At 33.7% G+C, this 22715-nt stretch overlaps 2 protein-coding genes across 2 annotated transcripts; both read left to right on the top strand.

Annotated features, from left to right (window-relative positions):
* Positions 1-67: 67 nt before the first annotated feature.
* On the top strand, positions 68-409 carry LOC136833927 (high mobility group nucleosome-binding domain-containing protein 5-like). The gene has a single exon (XM_067096206.1). It carries the CDS (start codon positions 68-70, stop codon positions 407-409), a length of 342 nt encoding a protein of 113 aa, XP_066952307.1.
* Positions 410-10987: 10578 nt separating this feature from the next.
* On the top strand, positions 10988-22565 carry LOC136833903 (glycoprotein-N-acetylgalactosamine 3-beta-galactosyltransferase 1-like). The gene is made up of 8 exons (XM_067096194.1): positions 10988-11045; positions 11942-12174; positions 14007-14309; positions 15048-15231; positions 16613-16769; positions 17186-17286; positions 19357-19398; positions 22378-22565. Exons 2-8 carry the CDS (start codon positions 12083-12085, stop codon positions 22513-22515), a joined length of 1017 nt encoding a protein of 338 aa, XP_066952295.1. The 5' UTR covers positions 10988-11045; positions 11942-12082; the 3' UTR covers positions 22516-22565.
* Positions 22566-22715: the final 150 nt, after the last annotated feature.

Below are 22715 nucleotides of genomic sequence, written 5' to 3'. Positions count from 1 at the left end.
AGAAGATGGCAAGACAAGTAAACCTATAGATGACAAGTCAAGTAAACCAAGACAAGCAAACCTATAGATGACGGCAAGACAAGCAAACCTAGAAGACGGCAAGTCAATAAATGACGGCAAGACAAGTAAACCTGTAGATGACGGCAAAACCTGTAAACCTGTAGATGACGACAAGACAAGTAAACCTATAGATGACGGCAAGACAAGTAAACCTATAGATGACGGCAAGACAAGCAAACCTATAGATGACGGCAAGACAAGCAAACCTATAGATGACGGCAAGACAAGTAAACCTGTAGATGACGACAAGACAAGTAAACCTATAGATGACGGCAAGACAAGCAAACCTGTAGATGACGACAAGACAAGTAAACCTGTAGATGACGGCAAGACGAGGTTGCAGGGATGATCTTTTGCATTTCCACCCAGGGTTAATGACAACAGGATGGACAGTTCTCAAGGTCTTTAGGAACACTTCCTGTGACTCTTTCCGGTTCCCATGCCAGACATATCCGCGTCCTAGAAACTTCGGCTGTCATGTCAAAAGTGTTGCCCTAGGAGCAAAAGTCACCTTAATTCAACAACAGCAAGAATACTTTAGATAATGAGCTGGTCATTTAAATCGTAGTGAATTCAAGGAGTTCTGGGTATCGTTTCACGCTACCAGAGCAGGATCAAGAACTTGCTGTATAGATATATATATATATATATATATATATATATATATATATATATATATATATATATATATATATATAATATATATATATATATATATATATATATATATATATATATATATATATATATATATATGAATGTGTCTTTTTCTCTAATCTTACAATATCCTATGAAGATCCAGATCCAGAGACACATAGAACACTATATAGGCCTACACATTGTAACCATATATTTCAAATACCAATAGGCTACTTCTATACCCCTGACCACTGGTGAAATATACATATTTCAACGGTGATCAGGAATACAAAAGTATTGGTATTCGAAATATGTGGCTGCAATGTGTAAATAGTGTTTTTGTTCGTTTTATCTTCACAGATATATGCATATATGTACATACATACATATACATATATATATATATATATATATATATATATATATATATATATATATATATATATATATATATTGATATAGATATAGATGGCAGCTGTTGAAAAGGAGTTATTGAAAGCTGAAATATCTTGTGTTATTAAAGAGTCGGTGCCAAAATACACAAGTCATTTGTTTAAAGATATATTTTAACATGCATTAACAATTAGATGAAGGTATTAGCACTTTCAGATTTTTCCTTTCTGGTCACGTAAGGGTAATTAGAAAATCCTTCGAAATTGTTATTAATTTCACTATAACATAGGTTTTCCAAGAGTACTTAGGTTGTGAGCAAAGAATATATATATATATATATATATATATATATATATATATATATATATATATATATATATATATATATATATATATATAACATATACTGACAATAAGTCGAAAGGCCTAGCACCATATCTTTTCTGTCTATTTGTGGCATTGCTTTATTTATATATTCATCATGTTCCATATTTTATATGATTCAGTTATACACATATATTATATATATATATATATATATATATATATATATATATATATATATAATATATACAATATATATATATATATATACCACTCCACACACTCTCCTTCGTGACATTATATATATATATATATATACGTTATATTATATATATATATATATATATATATATATATATATATATATATATATATATATATATATATATATATATATATATATATAATATAATTTATAATATAATATAATAGTAAGGTGGACACATTGCGAGTACTGAAAGTGTACATGCATTAACGAACTCTCAAACTTATGCAAGAGAAGAAACAACGCCCCGGGCCTTGCTTGCGTGAAAGCGTGAAATGCGACCTAGATTCGTAGGCCTATCCGTGAAGTGAGTGAGTGAGCCATTGCTTGGAAACCTGCGCGCACAAATGCGTCCGCAAGTAATCTCGCATGACTGATAGATTTTTGTCAACTTGGCGTGACCAATATCAGCCTTGATTGAGAAATGAATGTGCAGAGAGTCTGGACCTTCTTAATATGAGAGAGAGAGAGAGAGAGAGAGAGAGAGAGAGAGAGAGAGAGAGAGAGAGAGAGAGAGAGGAAAAATGGAAGCAATTATCCTCGCCTGGGGCGTCTCCCATAACTTTCTCTTCTACGGGAAGTCGATAAAGAAAAAGGGGAAGAATAGAAGTGTGGCGTCGCGGGGGAAGGAAGAGTAGAAGGAGGATGAAGAAGGGAAGGAGGGTAAAAAGGGCTGATAATTCGATGGAATGAGGGTAAATGGGGTTGGTAGGGGGTGGGGAGAAGGGGAAAGAGTAAAGGAGGTAATGAAGGTGAGGTAGCGGGAGGGAGAAAGCTGTGTACTGAGTATTGTCATGTACTTAATAATCCCTGTGTACCGGTAAGTGTATTCACATCCTGGTTCTGTGGTCCTTCGCTTGCATGGGTTGTAAGGAAAACTGAGAGAGAGAGAGAGAGAGAGAGAGAGAGAGAGAGAGAGAGAGAGAGAGAGCAGAGCTCAATGCTATTTATAGAAAATTTTGATAAGGTTAATTGAGAGAGAGAGAGAGAGAGAGAGAGAGAGAGAGAGAGAGAGAGAGAGTCAGTGAGTGAGTTCCATGTTATGTTTAGTAAATTGTGACAATGGTAACTGAGAGAGAGAGAGAGAGAGAGAGAGAGAGAGAAAGAGAGAGAGTGAGTTCCATGTTCTGTTTAGTAAATTGTGATAATGATAACTGAGAGAGAGAGAGAGAGAGAGAGAGAGAGAGAGAGAGAGAGAGAGAGAGAGAGAGAGAGAGAGAGAGGGGGGGGAGCCGCATTCAATGCTATAAATAGAAAATTGTGATACGGTTAACTGAAAGAGAGCAAGAGAGAGAGAGAGCGAGAGAGAGAGCTGAGTTCAACGCTATGAATAGAAAATTGTGATACGGTTAACCGAGAGAGAGAGAGAGAGAGAGAGGGTGGGGGCCTTAATGCTATGAATAGAAAATTATGTTAAGTTTAACTGAGAGAGAGAGAGAGAGAGAGAGCCGACTTAATGCTATGAATAAAAGATTGTGATAAGGTTAACTGAGAGAGAGAGAGAGAGAGAGAGAGAGAGAGAGAGAGAGAGAGAGAGAGTTGAGTTCATTGATATAAATATAAAATTATGATACGGTTAACTGAGAGAGAGAAAGAGAGAGAGAGAAAGAGATGAACTTAATGCTATGAATAGAAAATTGTGTTAAGGCTACCTGAGAGAGAGAGAGAGAGAGAGAGAGAGAGAGAGAGAGAGAGAGAGAGAGAGAGAGAGAGAGAGAGCTGTTTAATGATATGAACAGAAAACTGTGATAAAGTTTCGGTCCAAAGTATTATATGTATATTTAGCAACGATTTAGTTTTCAATTCTGAACACGAGGACCATTCATTGAAATATTCCCCTCAAAACCCCGATATGCTGTTTATGTAATGTATCTTTTAAAAGCCCTTGTGGTTTTATCTTTGACCCTTCGTCTATAGAGAGACTTAGTTCCCGTCTATTTCGTAGATATTTCGCGTCTCGTTCGGAACGACCCTTATTTCATCCCTTCCTCTTTTGCACCGCTCTCTCCTCGAAAATGGTCTTCTTATCTCTTAATTTGACAGAGTGTCTTCTAAACGTCGTAGAGTTTTATTTATGTTATATTTCTTATGCTATAACGAGCTTTCCTACTTTCATTCTCTGGTCTAGTTTTTGCATTCCAAACGCCTCAAATTTTATATCTTTCTTAACTTCATTATCTGAACCACTGCACATCAAAACCTGTTTTTCAGTACTGGAGTCTTACCTGGACGTCATATACATTCTTTAATTCATGTAAACTTGAACACCAACAGCCACAGCCATGAATTTATCGCATTCCACTCACATCATTTGTAATAATGATAATGATCCTCGAATCTTTCGTATGTTTCATGAGTAGCAACGGGTTGCTGGACACAGGTTGAAATTTTGGCCTAAGCTATGAAGCTCTTGATATTCTTGTGAAATACTCCAGTTTCTTTAAAATCGGGTCTACTCTACGTTTTCTTGAGCCCACAATTAAAAGTATTTTTGGTTGCTCTCTTCATTTAACTTTTATTTGATTTTTTAAGCCCGCAGTATGGTGAGATGGCCAACATGCACAATTTTCCTCTTAATATCTTCCGGAGTGATTATTGCATCAGATGGCGTGTTTTTGGTTAGCAGAATATTTTGTTACCGAGTTTACTGCTTTACGGTGACAATAAATTCCTTTCTCTGTTAACACTGTCTTGCTAAAACTTGGCATATTACTTTACTGGCAACAGCGTTACATTATTTTCAGCTAGGCTACACTGAATGACTAATTTTTAAATGAAGAACGTACATTGAAAGTATAACGTCGCGAAATCGTCAAGAGCTAAAAAAAAAATAGTTTTTAGAATATATTTTTTCACTGACAAAATCTTCAACAATTCCTTTGATCCTCAATTTAAGATAAGAAAATATTCCCGTCTTTAGTCCTGACAGGCCCAGTGTATGGCGTCTTCTCCATAGAAAAACTCTCCTTAAAGCTCTTAGTTTTCAGCTGCGACATATTGTTGGTAAGGTTTCCACAGAGCGTAATTAAAACTGTAGTATTTTCGGTTATTTACGATATTTAAATCTGTTTAATTTATGAATCCTGGCTAAAAATGCATAAGTCTTAAGGCTTTACTGCTCCCTTTAACGATTTATGTCCAGCAGTTGATGTGACCACTGTTCCGTCTTGTTGACAACATCTCAGTTATTTCCAGTTCCCGTGAAGTTTCTCGTCGTTTTGGTCATGTAGCCACTTTCTCGTTTTCTCCATCAATTTACTTTCTTATCCAATTTCCTGTTTTAAACCTTCTTTTACAAGTAATTCCAACATTAATATTTCCTCCGCCTTGACTTCCAATCCATCAGTGAACCTTTGGCAGTTATTTCCTGATTGTTCTTATTATTTTTTTATCTCTGATCTCGAGATGAATTAGAGGAATTTATTTCTGGTGATAGAAAATAATTTCTCGGTATAATGTGGTTCGGATTCAACAATAAGCTGTAGGTCCCATTGCTAGGTAACCAACTGGTTCTTAGCCACGTAAAATAAGTCTAATCCTTCGGGCCAGCCCTAGGAGAGCTGTTAATCAGCTCAGTGGTCTGGTAAAACTAAGGTATACTTAACTTTTTTCGAGATGATTTTGCCTATTTTTCGCTTCCAGCTCCTCAGTTTCTAGCATCTAATTTTATGCATCCAAAACCAAAAATTTCGACCTAGACGACATTTCATGGTAAAGCAACGTCGTTGTCATCTGTTCCTCTTTCAGTTCTTCCATTTCCTCTTTTTAATTTAATGATTGTAAAACGAAAACTTTTCCCTTTGCGTTGTGGTCATTCGGCTGGGTGGGCAGCGATCGACTATAGCAAGCATGATGCTTTACGTCTTTATTCACCTCATTTGAACAATAAATGCCCCAGTTATTCAATCATTTTATCATTCAGGGTTTCACATCAAGTTACATCATAATATCATTGCTGATGCATTACACTACACAAAAAGTCTCGCTAGCCTTTCCGAATTATCTTTGGTCGAAATATCGGATAGTCATAATTATTGGAAAAAAATGCTTAAGAATTACATGTTTATTCTGGGACAGTTATTCAGGGATGAAAATACCCAGACAGAATTGGTCGCTCGAATCAATCTCGATCACTAAAAGGCCCATTTTGAAGGTTATTTCCTACTTAAGTGATTACAGAACTGCCCCTTATAAAAAGAGGCAGTTCTGCAATTAGCATGTACGGAAGAAGTTGAGAAAGGTTTTTTAAAAAACTGCTTGGCTGTGTTACTTATTCAAAAGTTCTCCTCCTTTCACTCACGCAAGGAAAACTAACGCATTCTTGTTACAATAACAGGAATGACCAGTGAGTGTTGGCAAGCTCCTGGTTTTGAGGGTACAGTTATTTGGTTTTATCACAGTTTATGGTACAACTACTAGACTAGTAGTTATGATTCATTACGAGTGCTATTCCAGTAATCTGGGGGAGAAAGAATTATTGGGATATCAAATACTGGATCATCGGTACTAGATTGCTATAATATTTATCTGAAGCTATCTAATTTTGCCGTCATTATTTTGAGAGAGAGAGAGAGAGAGAGAGAGAGAGAGAGAGATTGAGAGAGAGAGAAAGAGAGAGTAAAGTTAGAGGAGAGAGAAGGTAACAAATGTAAGAATATCGAAATTCATTCGAGATGTTGCAGCCGTAACTGTTAACTTTTACCTTCGTTGATCGGAATGTTTTTTGTTTTTGACTATAAAAGAACCACATTGCATTCATTTTCCCTTCCTAAGGTTCATTAGATATATAAATATTAGAGTGGAATTAAGATTTATATATTATAACAAATGTCTAAGAATATATAATCTTTTTTTTAGAAACAGTATGAGTTGTTGAATAAGCCATAACTGTTAATTTACCTTATATAGATATTGATCGGAATGTTTTTTATGTATGGCGAAATATGTATGTATATGTTAGCATATATAAAAGGTCTATTATATATATATATTATGTATGTATGTATATATATATATATATATATATATATATATATATATATATATATATATATATATATATATTTATATATATATATATATATATATATATATATATATATATATATATATATATGTGTGTGTGTGTGTGTGTGTGTTTGTGTGTTTTATGAGTTTTTCTTTTTATAATCTTTTTTTAGAAATAGTAAGAACAGGAGCAACTGAGATGTCTTCTTAAAAAAAATAGATCACAGTCAGGGGGTGTTTTCCGTTATATCTTGAGTTTCTTCTAAATTCTTGAAAATCGACACAGGCAGAAACCCATAGCAAATGTTTATTTACACGACTGTTATATAGATATAAATGTGATATATGAGAAAATATATACGTATATAAATATATATATGAATGTATATATATATATATATATATATATATATATATATATATATATATATATATATATATATATATATATATATATATATATATTATTATTTAAGTAGATGAAACCTATTCACATGGAACAAGCACACCAAAGGGGCCATTGACTTGAAATTCAAGCTTCCAGAGAATGTTAGTTTCAACCTCCCACTGCAGATCTCACATTGCAGTAGTAGCTGATCATGATACAGAGCCAGTGATTTTTCATCGCCCTGGGCGAGAGAACGCGACATCTGAACCCGATACTAACGACATCACAAAAAGAGAGAGAGAGAGAGAGAGAGAGAGAGAGAGAGAGAGAGAGAGAGAGAGAGAAAGAACATTTATCATAGTAATGCTTAATCACCTTCAAGATACAATGGTTCAAAAATATTGAGGGGCCAATTATATCCAGTAGCACTAAAGAGTTTCTCAGTTGTCTAACGTAACCTTTTGTAGCAAATAAATGTGCTGAGACTGTTTCAATCCAGCTTATTTCTGTCGGTGCTGTGGTTATGGTAGTAAAATGGGGTAACATTGTATTAATATTCTATTGTATTTAAAAAAATTAATTTCTATCATTATACTTTTACAGCAATTTTCTTTTCATAATCATGTTCGCCATTCACTCATATGACATCAGTGGCACTGGTATGGAAGAAAAGCTTTTGTAATTACTAAAATTATCTTCATCGGTAAACCAAACATTTCGATCTGTCGGTGATCTTGTGGCGATCAGTGTTAATGACATGAAGCCATGATTATATGAGAGCGGAAACTGATAATTGTTTAATGATTTTCGAGAACGTCAAGTACATGTCTTTCGTATTTAAAATTCGATTCACTATGCGCAAAAGTCGGCGGATAGGCTTGAATTCTTTACACGTTTTCTGTTAACTTCTGCATCTGTTTAACTAGGATTCCGTTTTCTAAGCCGTTTTAAAGATTAGGGATACTATGATATTAAATATATTCACTTTCTAAGCATATGTATTTTTTTTTTTGCTTCCAAAGATGTCCTTCAATTTTTTTGCTGATTCTTTCAATAGGAAATAAATTATATACAGAACTGAATTACATTAGTGTTTGTGGGTTCCACATCACATTTGGTCTTACAAAAGTTGAGACAAGGTTTTTATTCTAATAAATTTGTTGTTAGCATGTGATATATATATATATATATATATATATATATATATATATATATATATATATATATATATATATATACATATATATATATATATATATATATAGATATATGTATGTATGAACAAGTGATATAGTTATATTTTCAAGAACACGTGAAGAGTTATATTTCCAAGTACCAAAACATTCTTCCAAAGCTTATATGAGCAATGGAGGAAGAGTTGGCAGGAGGACTGGTCTTGGATACATTTAAATTGGTGCAGTTTCGGCCGTCACATCCAAAGATGCTGAGTAAGTACTAAATATCAACATGCATCATGATTCCGAAGACGGGAAGAAAGAATGAGATAATAATTATTTTCGCTTAATTCATATTTCATATCTAACGGCTTCATCCTTTCTTTTAGTATTATAGTATTTTTCTTTCTTTGTTCAGTATTGAGATTTTCCTGGCAATAATGATTTAATCTGATAGTTCATCTGGTGACTGTAAAAATTTTGTCTCTGATGGTATCGTGATGTTGAAAGGTATAAATCTTCGGGGTGTCACTTGCTGTACTTTGTTTACCCGTCGAGAGCGGGGGAATTATACTTAGCTTCAGCATTAACCCACCTCCACCATGACAGCTCAGTGGTACGTTTGGAACACGCAGCTCTTATTATGAAATTTTTATCACACCGTGATTTATATACAATCATGAAGCTACAAATGTTGTTTAATATTCACGCTACTTGGGGAATATCCCCGATGGGTAATTATCACCGAAGGGGAATTTATAAGTGATAAATAGATCGCTACTGCCGGGTCTCGATCCCTCGACACATTTATCTTCCAACAACTCCAGTCGACGGTCTACCCACTGAGCCATCAAGAGAGGTATAAGTTAATGCCGAATCTGCTGTACTTGTTTGAAGGATTTTTTATATTCACAGACATTAACATTAAGCTACAAATGTCGTTTGATATCTAATTCGCTCTGTCTCTGTCTCTGCCTGCCTGTCTGTCTCTTATATATATATATATATATATAAAAATGTATATATATGTATACAGTATATATTTATATATATATATATATATATATATATATATATATATATATATATATATATATATATATATATAATATATATATATATATATATATATATATATATATATATATATATATTTGTGTGTGTGTGTGGTGTGTGTGTGTATACAGTATATATATTTATATATAGATATATATACATACTAGCTGACCAACCCAGCACTGCCCGGGAAAGCTGAATGACAACCGATAAACTCTCTCTCTCTCTTTCTCTCTTACTCCTCCCTAATGACCCCTCTACTCTCTCTCTGTCACTTTCTCTCTCTCTCACTCTCTCTCACTCTTTCATTTTCCTATTAAGACAGTTGATTCATTTACAATGCCCATCATTTTTGACATTTTATATTTCACCCTTTCTCACCACCCATTCCTATCGGGGCTGAACTTGGACTGAAAGGGCATCGAGTGTCGCTATTCATCTCAGCGACCTTGAAAACTGTGGGTTAGACACTAATATCTTCATTTGTTACATTTTATTTTTCACCCCTTCTTACCCCACCTTCCTATTGGGGCTGGTCTTGGACTTAAAGGGTATCGGAGGTATCACAATTCATCTCAGCGACCTTGAAAACTATGGATTAGACTCTAATATCTTTTGTTTTTGGTTATTTTTACATCTCATTCCCTTCCCACCTCCACCCACTTTGGTGCCAGTGATGTCTTACCACCCACAGTATACTTTTCCAGATAGTAAGGCATATTTATACTGAAATGAGGTATAATAAATGCGTAGAGTTTATTTAGTTACCAAGTCTATGGGAAGAACCAGCCCTGTTTCAGGGAAGCCCTTCCTACCCCCACCCGGTTTGGCGTCCTTTTGTGTTAGCGATGTCTTACCCCCACAGTATTCTTTTCCAGATAGTAAGTCGTATGTATGCCAAGTTTGGTTGAAATTGCTTAATGTATTTCAGAGTTATGCTGAACACACACACACACACACACACAAGTTGCCATTCATACGATAATTATCGTACATGTACGATTATTTTGGGTCTGGTACGATTTACGATACCTACCTTAGGTATCGTACACTTTTGTACGATAATTTCGAGCTTTGGGAATTGAAAAATGTATTTTACCTAAATCATATTTTTTTTAATTACCACAAATATTTTATCAAAATATTTCATCCAAAGATGTATATTTTTTTTTTAAAAAATGATTTCTAAATTAGCATGTTCTGAATGTCCATAGCATACGTTATGAATGGAAATGTTTGGCCACAGCCAGAGGACAGTAAGGGTGATTATGCGTTGACTTGTGGGTGATATTCAATCTCAATTAGGTATGGTAAGCTGAAGTCAACGTAACAACTGAAACGTTGTCCTAACAATGATTCTCAATTTTTCCTCGTAACTTGTTTTGGAATGAATTATTGTCTGTGTAAGTGGATGAATGAATGGTTGAATATATAAACAGCTGACGGAAAATCATACAAATATTTACTTCCAAAATTAAGAAAAAATTTTATGTAACTTTAACTTTGCACAGTAAAAAGAGAGAGAGAGAGAGAGAGAGAGAGAGAGAGAGAGAGAGAGAGAGAAAAGTAACCATAGGCTCTACCCGACGTCACGTTTGCCCAGGCCTTTATCTTGGACTTATCTTGATTTATCGGGTTTTATCAGCAACTACAGCGTTCGCCACTTAGTTTCTGTAACTCGAGAGTTTTGTTAGTTAAGAATGTGTTTCTACGGGTGAAGTTCACAAGAGAAAAAGAAGTAATTTACTCTGAAAAAATATCAGTAATTTATTACAAATGTGCGTTAGTGATTATCAAGTGCTGAAATAACGTAACTGAGAGAAAGGTTATTTTTTCTTGTCCAGAAACAAATAGTAATTTATTTTCTTGTTTATAGAACGAAATTCTTCACAAGTGCATTATTTAAATAAGTATCATACCTGAAAGAATATTTAGAAAGAGAAGTAACAACTTATGATTTTCCAGAAAAAAATGTGTAACAGTTGTTTTCCGCAGTTTATTGCTAAATTGTCAGTAATTGTGCAATGGTGTTTAATCAGTGTTGGTTCTTTGAAACAAAAATTTGAGATTAATCAACGATGAATTAAATAAATTTCTACCTGTCGCTATTCTTTACTGTTCTTCGCTATAACGAAAAGTATAAAAACCGGCTAAAGTGAAAGGAACCCGATGCAAACCGCGAAGATTTTTCTTACTAAACTTCTCGGCCTGAAAAATTGTTTTTAAAAACGATGCGACTGTCGATAAGTTAACACTTGAAAAATATTTGCCTTAACGCCGAAAAGGAAGTTGATTTCGATAATATCCGTATCAAAGTTATATATATATATATATATATATATATATATATATATATATATATATATATATATATATATATATATATATATATATATATATATATATATATATATATATATGTATATATATATATATATGTATATATTATACATACATGCAAATACATACATAAATACATATAATATATATATATATATATATATATATATATATATATATTATATATATATATATATAAATGGAAATAAATAAACAAAAAATATCGTGTGTGTATGCAAATGTCATAAATAAATAAAATAATGAATTGATAATCAAATTAGATTATTCCATTAGATGAACAGGATAACAAAAAACAATGAAGAAATTTAAAAATAACAAATAAATAATGCAACATACTAACTTTCACATTAGTAAGTGAACAAATAAATGGAAATAAATAAATAAAAATAAATATCTCCCGTGGTCTTCACGAACATGTTTCTGTCGTGTTTAGCGAGAAATAAACGTTGCAGCTGTTCCATTTGCTTGGTAGTCTTGTTAGTTGCACTCGTCGTATACAAATTCAGGTAAGAAAATCTCGCATTAATAGCCTCATGCCACACTGATTAGTATTTCTGCGCAAAATGTAATGAGGCTTGTTTCTATTTTGTTAGAATTCTTCATAGTTTACCTAGGTCTTTTAAATGAAAATATCCTAAAAAAATGACACTCTTAGGATGTTTTGATAATGGATGTTATGATAATGTTACAATGCAACTCAACATTTATGTTGTATGAATTATAAATGTTTTTCCAAATGTAGCAATAAGCCTTTGAACCTGATAACTATAAAATTAAAAGAAAAATAAATATGCACTAGAGATGCGTAATTTACAAGATTTGCTGGACCTGAATGCGTTTCATTTATATATTTTCAGTTTGAAAGTTCATAAAAGGCGCCAGGATTGAATTCTCCAGTATCCATCTTATTGCGAATAATTCTACTCACCTAAAAATGAGATTTACGATCTAATAAGTGTCGATACGGTTTAGACAATGATGCATCGCTCTTCGTTCGAAATCCATCCTTTCAGTTTTTGGTCTTTTGAAAAAATGAAAACATCGGGTGGTACTTTTTCAATTAGTACCACTCCTTACAAGGAACTGGGACTAGGAGAAGGGTCATGAAATTCGTTTGAAGGTTTAGGATTTAGTTTCAAGGACTTGGGACTTACAGTATATCTCCGACCTGGCGTAAATTATCCGAGCAATAACTGTTTTCCTCCAAAAACCTGGTATTAGTTTCAAACCTATGAATTCAGCTTTTTTAGGTAAACCTGAATTTTAATTCGAAGACCTGAAATGGGTTTTTAAATGCGTACAAACCATTTTTTTATTGAACAACTGAAAATGTTTTTAAAACCTCTAGAATAAGTTTTAAAACCTAGCATCATATTCAAAGATTTGAAATTAGTTTCATGAACATGAAATGATGAAAATTGCTTTAAGAGGGCCTAAAGCAACTTGATGGTGATATGAAGACGTTTCCTCGTTGATCAATATTTTTAGTCTTCGTTGCAGATGTTTTTTGACATTCCAAAGATAATTGTAATTTCTTTAGAAGATAAATTTCCGCTCGTTAATTACTTAAGGGCCTATTTTCACTCTTATTTTATTCATCCAAGAGGTTTTGCTTTGATATTTTGAGTGTCATTTCTTCAGGTTCCATTTTTCATTTTCTTTGATTGTATAATCTTTTGTTCTGCATTTTCTATCTTACTTTTTAGTTCCACACTTTCCATGCATTCTTTTCTTTTGCAAGAGCTTTTTCCACTTTCTAAGACTGAGAGAGAGAGAGAGAGAGAGAGAGAGAGAGAGAGAGAGAGAGAGAGATTTGGATCCTAATCCTATTTCTCTAGATCTATTGAATTATCTTTCTCATCACACGCTTGGAAAATTTTATGCAGAATTAATAAATATAATACTTAATCATATCAGTCATAAGGCGCTAGTAAGCTGGGTTAAATAGAATTCTTATACAACAAGAGCGTTCGGATATATCAAACAAGGCTGAGAAATTCATTCCCCAAATGGACCCTTCTCTGCAAAAGTTACACTCTTATCTCTCTCAGTACAGTCACATTTTGGTAAAATGTAAAAATCCAAACATAACGTTTTGTGCAACCTTTATGACACAGAAAATAAACAAAATTATCTAAACTGTTACATTCTTTACGAAAGGTAGTTAGTTATAAATTTGTATTAAAACAATAACTTTTGTTGGGCAACTTGAAATCTGCCCTTTGGAACAGAGGCAGCTTCACCACATTTTCTCAATTAGGGCATTTAATTTTTCAAATGTTCATTGTTACTCTGTCCATTGCATGAATAACCGGTATATTGTACTTTCATTTTCCAGATCAAACGCTCCAGAAGTCTTCCTTGAGCACCACGAAGCCACACCTTTTCGTCGAGGCCCTCCGGAGGATCCGCTCGTTGGAACCCCTCCAAAAGTTGTGTGTCTCGTCATGACGGCGCCCTTGCATCATCAAGATCGAGCGAGACATGTGGCTGCCACCTGGGGACTCGAGAGACAAGGGCAGGAGGACGAGGGAAAAGATATGGCTGACCTTCAGTACCACGAATCTTGTCCCAACACTGTTTTCGTTACGTCTTCGCCGCATTCTAGTCTGAGGAACGCGATCTACACTGATTATACTTCGTAAGGAAACTTTTGTTATTTATATATATATATATATATATATATATATATATATATATATATATATATATATATATATATATATATATATATATATATATATATATTTATCTTTCATTTGCTGATATGTTAAAGGCTATAGAATTTTCTTTCTTTTGTATGAATTTGATTTCTGGTACATTCACTCAAAATCGTATGTTTAGGAAAACCAAAGCTTTTTTTGTCCTATTTAACTCGGAAACTAAATGATAAAAGAGGAGTAAACAAGATTTTTCAGTCTGATACAAGTGGAAAACTGTGCAACTGCACAAGTGTTTTTCTTCTGACAACCAGGAAAAATGCATTTCTTGGAAGAGTCTTGACCAACATTAAACACTGATGTCTCTGACAAAGTCCATAAACCCAACATGTGGCATTCACCATCTCGCACACAACGCAGTTCTTACTTTATATTTATTTAGACCTATCATTCTAACCTTTCTGCCGTCTATCAGTTTTGCTGAGTCTTCTTTCCTGTCTGCCCAGATACACTACAGCTAACTGCCTGCAGTTTGCCATACACCCAAATCTTTTACTCTCTTTCTCTCTTTGATTTTGATTTGAGTCTCTTTCATTTTAACACTAGTTATTCTGGAATAAAAAAAAGCTTCTGTACAATATGTAGACCCTGAAAAATTTACAATTTACAAGCACTTAATACAATAGATTTCTGACAAACGCTTTGTTACATTAATCCAGGTACGAAGAAATCTGGGGCAAAGTCCTGATTGCATTTAGGAGCGTGAATGCATCCCAGGCCAACTGGTTTATGAAAGCAGACGACGACACCTTTGTGATTTATCCTCGCCTGCTGAGACTGCTGGCTCGGTTTGATGCTGAGAAGCCTTATTTTCTTGGATTTAATCTCATTTATACATTTAAGGTAAAGTACAAAAATTTTTAAAAATTCAGAATTTATATAGATGCAAATGATAAGCCTGAACTTTGTTTTTTTGTGTTTATTCTGGAGAAAATATCTTCTTAAAAGTGATAATTATTCCCCAATATTTTCCTGCCTATCTGTGTTTGGTATTGATAGTGATCTCATTTGCTTAATAAATTCAAAGTACGTAAAATTTTAATTCTGAAGTAAATGATTAATGAAAGTATTCACACTACTGAAAGATATCTAAAATAGTAACAGTGTTTGAAATATTTAAAATATAGCAATGGAATTTCTTTACTAGAACGTAAAGGGCACAGTTTTATGCATATTTGATAACATTCAAGTACAAAGGACAACTAGAACTCGTCAGTATCATATGTTTATTATTATTAATTGTCTTTGTGTATTCATCAAATGCACATAGAGTTGTGACTCCTACGCTCTTTAATTGATGATGATTCCTAAATGCCTGCCGAAGGGACAACAGAACAAATTAAATTTTGAAAAAATGAAAGAGCTTCTCCCATTATTCAGTGATTATTTGCCGTCTGTTTATTTTTACAGACGAATTCAGTTGGCTGTATTAGTATATTGTGTGACAATGGCTTTTCTTACTATTCAAATGATTATTATTTTAATTATGTGATTATAATAATTAAAGATAATATTCTCGATTCGACTTTTGTCTAGATATGTCAAAGTCTATACAGAGACCAATTGACAAACTTAACAGAGAGTATCGACACAAGGACATTTTTCTGGGAAATATTCCTCATTTTTGTTACTATTTATTTATAGCTCATTATCCTTACAAGAAAAATAACAGTGGTTCCCAAAGATTATTATTATTATTATTATTATTATTATTATTATTATTATTATTATTATTATTATTATTATTATTATTATTATTATTATTGTTGTTGTTGTTGTTGTTGTTGAACAATAGCCAAACCTTTAAGAAGTAAACCAAAATGGAAGGAGCTAAGAAAAGAATTCCTATATAATATAATGAAATATCGTACTTCTAAGCTATCGTCAATAACCAAGTACGTCATGAACTTATAAGCTATCGTCCATAGAATATCTGTAGAATACATTATCCATACGAGAAGAAAATACAGCTAAAGGAAGGAATATTCAGATGAAGACTGCCAACAACTAGGTAGATATAAACAATAATTACGTAAATGTCACTGATCAATTTACAACACAAACAAGCAAAAAAGTCTCTTCCTACGGCCACCCCATAATTACGCAAAAATGTTTCCATGTGAATATGAACTTACTTCAACTTTTCATGAAGTTCACATCTAGTGAATCAGTCTCTATGGTAACTGCTTATTCTTCTTCTTCTTCTTCTTCTTCTTCTTCGCAGGATGGAAGAGAGGTCGAATACATGTCCGGAGGAGCTGGATACTTGCTCAGCAGCCCCGCAGTGAAGATGCTCCAGGAAGCTGAGGTACCTGAGTGCCAGTTTCCAGGTGCGACAACCTACGAGGATGTCAACATGGGAACTTGCTTAACTGCTTTAGGTATGATGCCGGTATACTCGTAGTCTGTCTTAAAATGATAACTTGATTATCTTCAGTATAAATGTTATCAATGAGATTAGATATAAATCTCGTGTCCTCTTTATCATATTTGATTTTATTAAATTCTTCTGTCCTTTTCATCATATTTCATCAGTCTTTTCATTAAATTCTATTGTCCTTTTCATCATATTCTATTGCTTTCATGGTCAAAATCTTGTTATGTCTTCACCTTTGGTCTTTTTAGTCAATTCTATTTTCCTTTTCAGTCTATTCCATTGCTCTTTTCATCAAATTCAATTGATATCTCCAGCTTATCCTTGTGTTCTCTTCAAAATATTCCTATCGAAATCACACAAAAATAACACCTATCCCATTCTCCAGTTGCTCTAACGGCAGTCAGTTCCTTCAATCCCCAGGAGTTGAGTATGGCGACACAAGAGATCCTATGGGACGACTCGTGTTCCTGCCGTATCCTCCGCAGACATTTTTTGATCCTGATAATCTCCATCGTCCCGACCAAGGTCTAGAGAATACAAGGTCTTCTCACGCGCAGGATTAACGCGGGTAAGGAGATGGGAGTTAAGAAACGTGACGTCACGCGGTCTACTTGCTTTCTGCTCTGCCCAAGCTCTGTACTAATGGGAAAACTTTTCTCCTGTTTCCTCGTTGTCTCTTTTTAATATTAAAGATTATGATTCATTCTTTTAGGAAACAAAGCAATGTTGACCATATTCCTATATGTGTATTCATCCAAATAATTACAACTGGAACTTAAAAACGAAAAAACATTTTTCACTCTAATATACAACTTCAAATACACATATACGAGTACATGTATATAAGGTTAACAATTATACAATTATGTGACCAACTTTTTCGTTATGTTTACAATGATAACAAATAAATATCTTTTCCATCGATTTTAAATGGAAGAGGTCGAGGTTTCATTAGCTTCTCATTTGTTCTACTTATAGTGCCGATCCTTGCTGCCATCCCCTTCGGTTCTTTAGTTCCTGAAAGTCATACTGGGGAAACTTACGGGCTACAAAACCACCCACATATTGCATGCCTCCTTTTTTCAATTTTGTCTACATTGTCATCCTGCAATTCCTCCATTGGCAAACGAAACAATACTGCCGATAAGCTTAACGCTTTCTGAAGAGATGTTTCTTCAGCCTGAAGTGCTTTCTTTAGTTATCAAGTTAGAAAATGAGACCTCAGTCATATTATCGCTAATACAATTTTCAACATTGTACTTGGCACCTCATAGAGTTCTCTTTTCCCAGGAGATGGGCTCAAACTCGGTGCTTAAATTCAACAGGTGATGGGTGCTGATGACATGCACCCATTTACCGTATACAGCCAAAAAGTGTTCCAGTCCATCCTGATTCAACCTATGAATCAAGATGTATGATATTGCAAAATTTCACCTAACATCCCTGGCAAGTTCGTTAGAGATTTGCAAGATATCAAGGCCTTTTGGAAAGGGTAAAGTCCTTTTCCTCCCAGACTTTTCATTGTTATGGATAGGTGTATCATCTCTTGCAATGTTTTTGTTTGGTTTCTAAGATTAGCTCGTAAGCATTCGTGTTGATTTGGTTTCTAAGATTAGCCCGTAAGCATTCCGTGAAGACTTTCTATCGAAAGGCGGCCTGAATAAATCAAACCACTTACCAACAAGGCAAATGAACTGGATTGCACTCTCCCAGTGCCTATCCACAATCAGATTTTTCTCCGAAGTGTTTGAAAGTTTTGTGAGTGGCAGAGTAACTGTAACGCTAATTTCACTGTCGTACCCTCCATACCTGTAACACACTTGGGTTTTTCAAATAGTTTTCGAGTTGTCATTAGATCACCTTTACTTTTCTTAATTAGTTCCCGGACTCAATGTAAGCAGTCCTACAGTCCGATAAGCTAGATCCATGGTCTGAGAAAGTGAAGTGTTTCTGATGAGTTTTATCAAGTGAGGAGCATCTGCAAATACTTTCCCTGCAGTAATCCGCAGGATTAACAATGTTGGATTAGCCTAGTTACGCCATTTACAGAATCCATATTATATTTGTTGCCCCAAGTCATGAACCATACCAACTATAGGAAATCCAGCTCTCGCTATCTTAATGGTGAATTAAAATAGGAGAATTTTAGTTATATTCGAAATTACAATGAATAAGCGGTTTCAAGGTCTGACCTTTACACATTGCACTTTTTTAGGTTCATCAAAGCATCTGTGCCTTTATCATAACTCCATCTTTTGCGACACTACACTTTTCGTTCATAGGAAATCTCTGAAGAATTAGATCCCTATTTTTTCCTATTTTCAAAGTACCCGTTTAGTGCACAAGATTTGGCTCATCACTTAAACTGTCTAAATTCAAGAAAGAAAAAAAATATAAGGCCGCTATTACGGACAATATCAATACCAAATATGTGGAAGCAAGGCCTACAGTGTTTGTTTGTAAACGAACTGATCAGTCAGAGATTACTAAGGGGAGTAGACCGTGTGACGTCACAACCTACCTGCGCATTAGATCCCAATTTTGGGTCAGCCGTTGAGAAGACCTTGTATTCTCTAGACCATGGTCCTGACGTCGCGTGGATCAATTCCATGAGCAAATATCCCGTCAAATTTGTAAATATTTTCTCGATTATTTTTTTCTTAAATGCTATATTTTGGATTTATGGCATATTAATTCTAAGGCTCTCTCTTCTTCGTTTTGTAATCATTCAGGTTTTCGTGATATATATATATATATATATATATATATATATATATATATATATATATATATATATATATATTATATATATATATATATATATATATATATATATATATGTATACATATATATACATATATATACATGTATATATATAAATATATTTATTTATATATACGTATATATATATATGTATATATACACACTATATATACATATACATGTATATATATATATATATATATATATATATATATATATACATATATATATATATATATATATATATGTGTTTACATTTGTATATATATTATAATGTGTGTGTGTAAGAATAATAGTTCTATTGATTTTATTCAGATTCACCCAGAAGGGGCAACTCGAATGAAATATTAGCATCTGCGTCACTGGTGGGTCAGGAATTTGGTTAAAGCTCGCTGGTATGTCAGGTGTACCGCCTGCCTTGGTTAATTCCTTAGGTACTGTAAAGTACCAATAGTCCAGTTTTTGCAGTTACTTTTGTGGCTCGTCTGGTAGCGCCCTTAGCTGTCACTCTAAGATCCTGGGTTCCATTTTAATGTGAGACAGAATTTTAAATCAATTGCTCATTTTATTGTTTATTGATTTCTGTTATTAGAATTCGTACTGATCAAGTATAAAACTCTTATAATAGTAAGAATAATAACTATAGTAGGTAACGCAGCACAATGATTAAAACAGGGTTTAAAGTTCAGAAATACGTTTTGAACTCGAGCTTTTCCTTGCATCCCAGTTGACTTGCTGTGCTTAGCTATCAGAAGAGATAAGTCTGATTTCAACTCTGTTGTACACTTCCCTGCTGATCTCTGGTTCTGTGCTTAAAGCAGCAATTGTATCGCCACCTTGATAGCAAGCTCAGTACTATATTTTGTTTATATGTCACTAGATATAAACGAAATTTTCTCATTAATGTTGCACATTCCATTGCTAACGTTAAATATTAATCAAAAATTATTGCTCATTAACATGATATTCACTATGCCTTGGGAATGATTTGCACCTAATGTGAATTACGTACGATAATTGTAATTACATTTACCAGGATTAAAAACCGTGGCTTTAGGAGTTTGGGAAATGATCAACTGTGTTGATGCAAAATTAGTGACAAACTCATGAACAGACCGAATACCAAGTTATTTTGGTGGACATAGGCTGATTTTTAAACTGGAACCTTGAATTCGATAGGGATACTTGCAGAAGATTGAAATCCATTCTTCTTGCATTCATTTGCTGAGTCACTTCCCAGTTTCCCAGGTGCCCAGCCAAAGGGCATGGGGTTTAGACCTGGTCAGGTAGGTGAACATATAATATCCCCTTCGAGTGCAAATTCCTCCCATGGCATCAGTGGGCTGTACGTTGCATAACGTTTGTGATGATAAAACATTCCTCGTGCAAAATTAGTGACATATTTTTGTACTTAGGTACACCTACGCGTACCAACTTCGTATGAGTTGTCATGGTATAGATGGGATGAATCAAATTTAAAGTACACAACCTAAAACTGACTGAAATACGTACGAGAGTCGGGATCACTTCTTCAATCTCTTGAGAGCTGAGGCATCAAGTCACTGTTTCCTACACACTAGTCCTAAAAGGCAAAGGGGCTTTTATCATATATATTTCACTTAGGGTTCAGATTATTTGCAAGGTATAGCAAAGTCAATTTTGGTAAGCTATTTGTGACTTAATATTTGAAAGAATATTATCACGTGCAAAATAAATAACAGACTCTCATACACACATACATTAAGGCAATGCATAACTTCCACCACCACCACCACCCTATGGGGGGATGGTAGTCTTCGAATATTTTCACTTTGAGGCAATCCTCTTTTACAACAGGCTTATACAGTACTTAAACTAAAGATACCCGTAGCCAGCTTCTCTCGCCATTGGCCTGCTTATAAAATATGCAAACTGAAAATACATCGCTATGGACAATCTAAACAAGAAGTTTACAACAGGTGGAGTATCGCCCCAACTCTGTTATAGTAGAGTCATTTTTTGTCATAGGTGTTAACATACACACACATACACACACACACACACACACACACACATATATATATATATATATATATATATATATATATATATATATATATATATATATATATATATATATATATATATATATATATATATATATATATATATATATATATATGAAAAAAGTGTTTATTCTAAGCCTGCTTCCGTTATATTACCATGACCTCTGAAGAAGTTAGAAAGATTTTAATATAGTCATATAAGCTCAGCTTCGGTTACATAATGTAGGTTTTGTTTTCTGATGAAAATAGACTTTTATACTGATAACACTTATAGAAACGAAGACCAAAACATAATTTGTTAAAGATGACCGATACATAAAAGCAGTTAAATATAGCTGCACATGTTCACGATGGCTTAGTGGAGATTTCGCAATTTTTAAATAAACTAAAACTTAGCCTGCAGAGGGAAAATAAATGGTGGCCGCATCATGAGATCTTAATCTTGCAATGTCAAAGTTTCGGAAAAAACCGCAGAAATAATGTATGAAGGTTAGGCATGTATTTCTGACGAAACTACACAAAGCTTCGTGGAAGATATGAATTGAGGTTGTTATTAATATTGAATAAAGGAGCTTCCTCGCCGGTTTTAGCTCAAATTCTAGAGCTGCCGAGGTGGCAATAAAAAAAAACACTCCTAGAATATACAAATCTCTGCAACGATTAATTTCTAGCTTATTATTATTATTAATCTTTAGCTAGAAATTAATCGTTGCAAAGATTTGTATGTTGATTGCCACCTCGGCAGCTCTAGAATTAATAATAATAATAATAATAATAATAATAATAATAATAGAATTTTTCAGGGGACGCAGCACTTGAGTGACCGAGTTGTTTCCTTCCACCAGATCAGGAATCCCAAAGACGTGTACGTCATGCACTATCTCACGCATCACTTACACATTCACACTCCCTCCGAGGTCACGCCTTTCACTAAGTTATGAGGTTGTGTGTGATTATCTATTCTGTCTATATATATATATATATATATATATATATATATATATATATATATATATATATATATATATATATATATATATATATATATATATATATATATATATATATAATCTACTAGTCACTTTTACCAGAGACATATGTATGTAAATATAATAGGCACAATGCCCTTTTAACTTCTCGA

Source organism: Macrobrachium rosenbergii, chromosome 52 (genome assembly GCF_040412425.1).
Source record: "Macrobrachium rosenbergii isolate ZJJX-2024 chromosome 52, ASM4041242v1, whole genome shotgun sequence".
Lineage (NCBI taxonomy): Eukaryota > Metazoa > Arthropoda > Malacostraca > Decapoda > Palaemonidae > Macrobrachium > Macrobrachium rosenbergii.
Note: the sequence above shows the minus strand (reverse complement) of the source record. Positions and strands in the feature narration are given on the sequence as shown.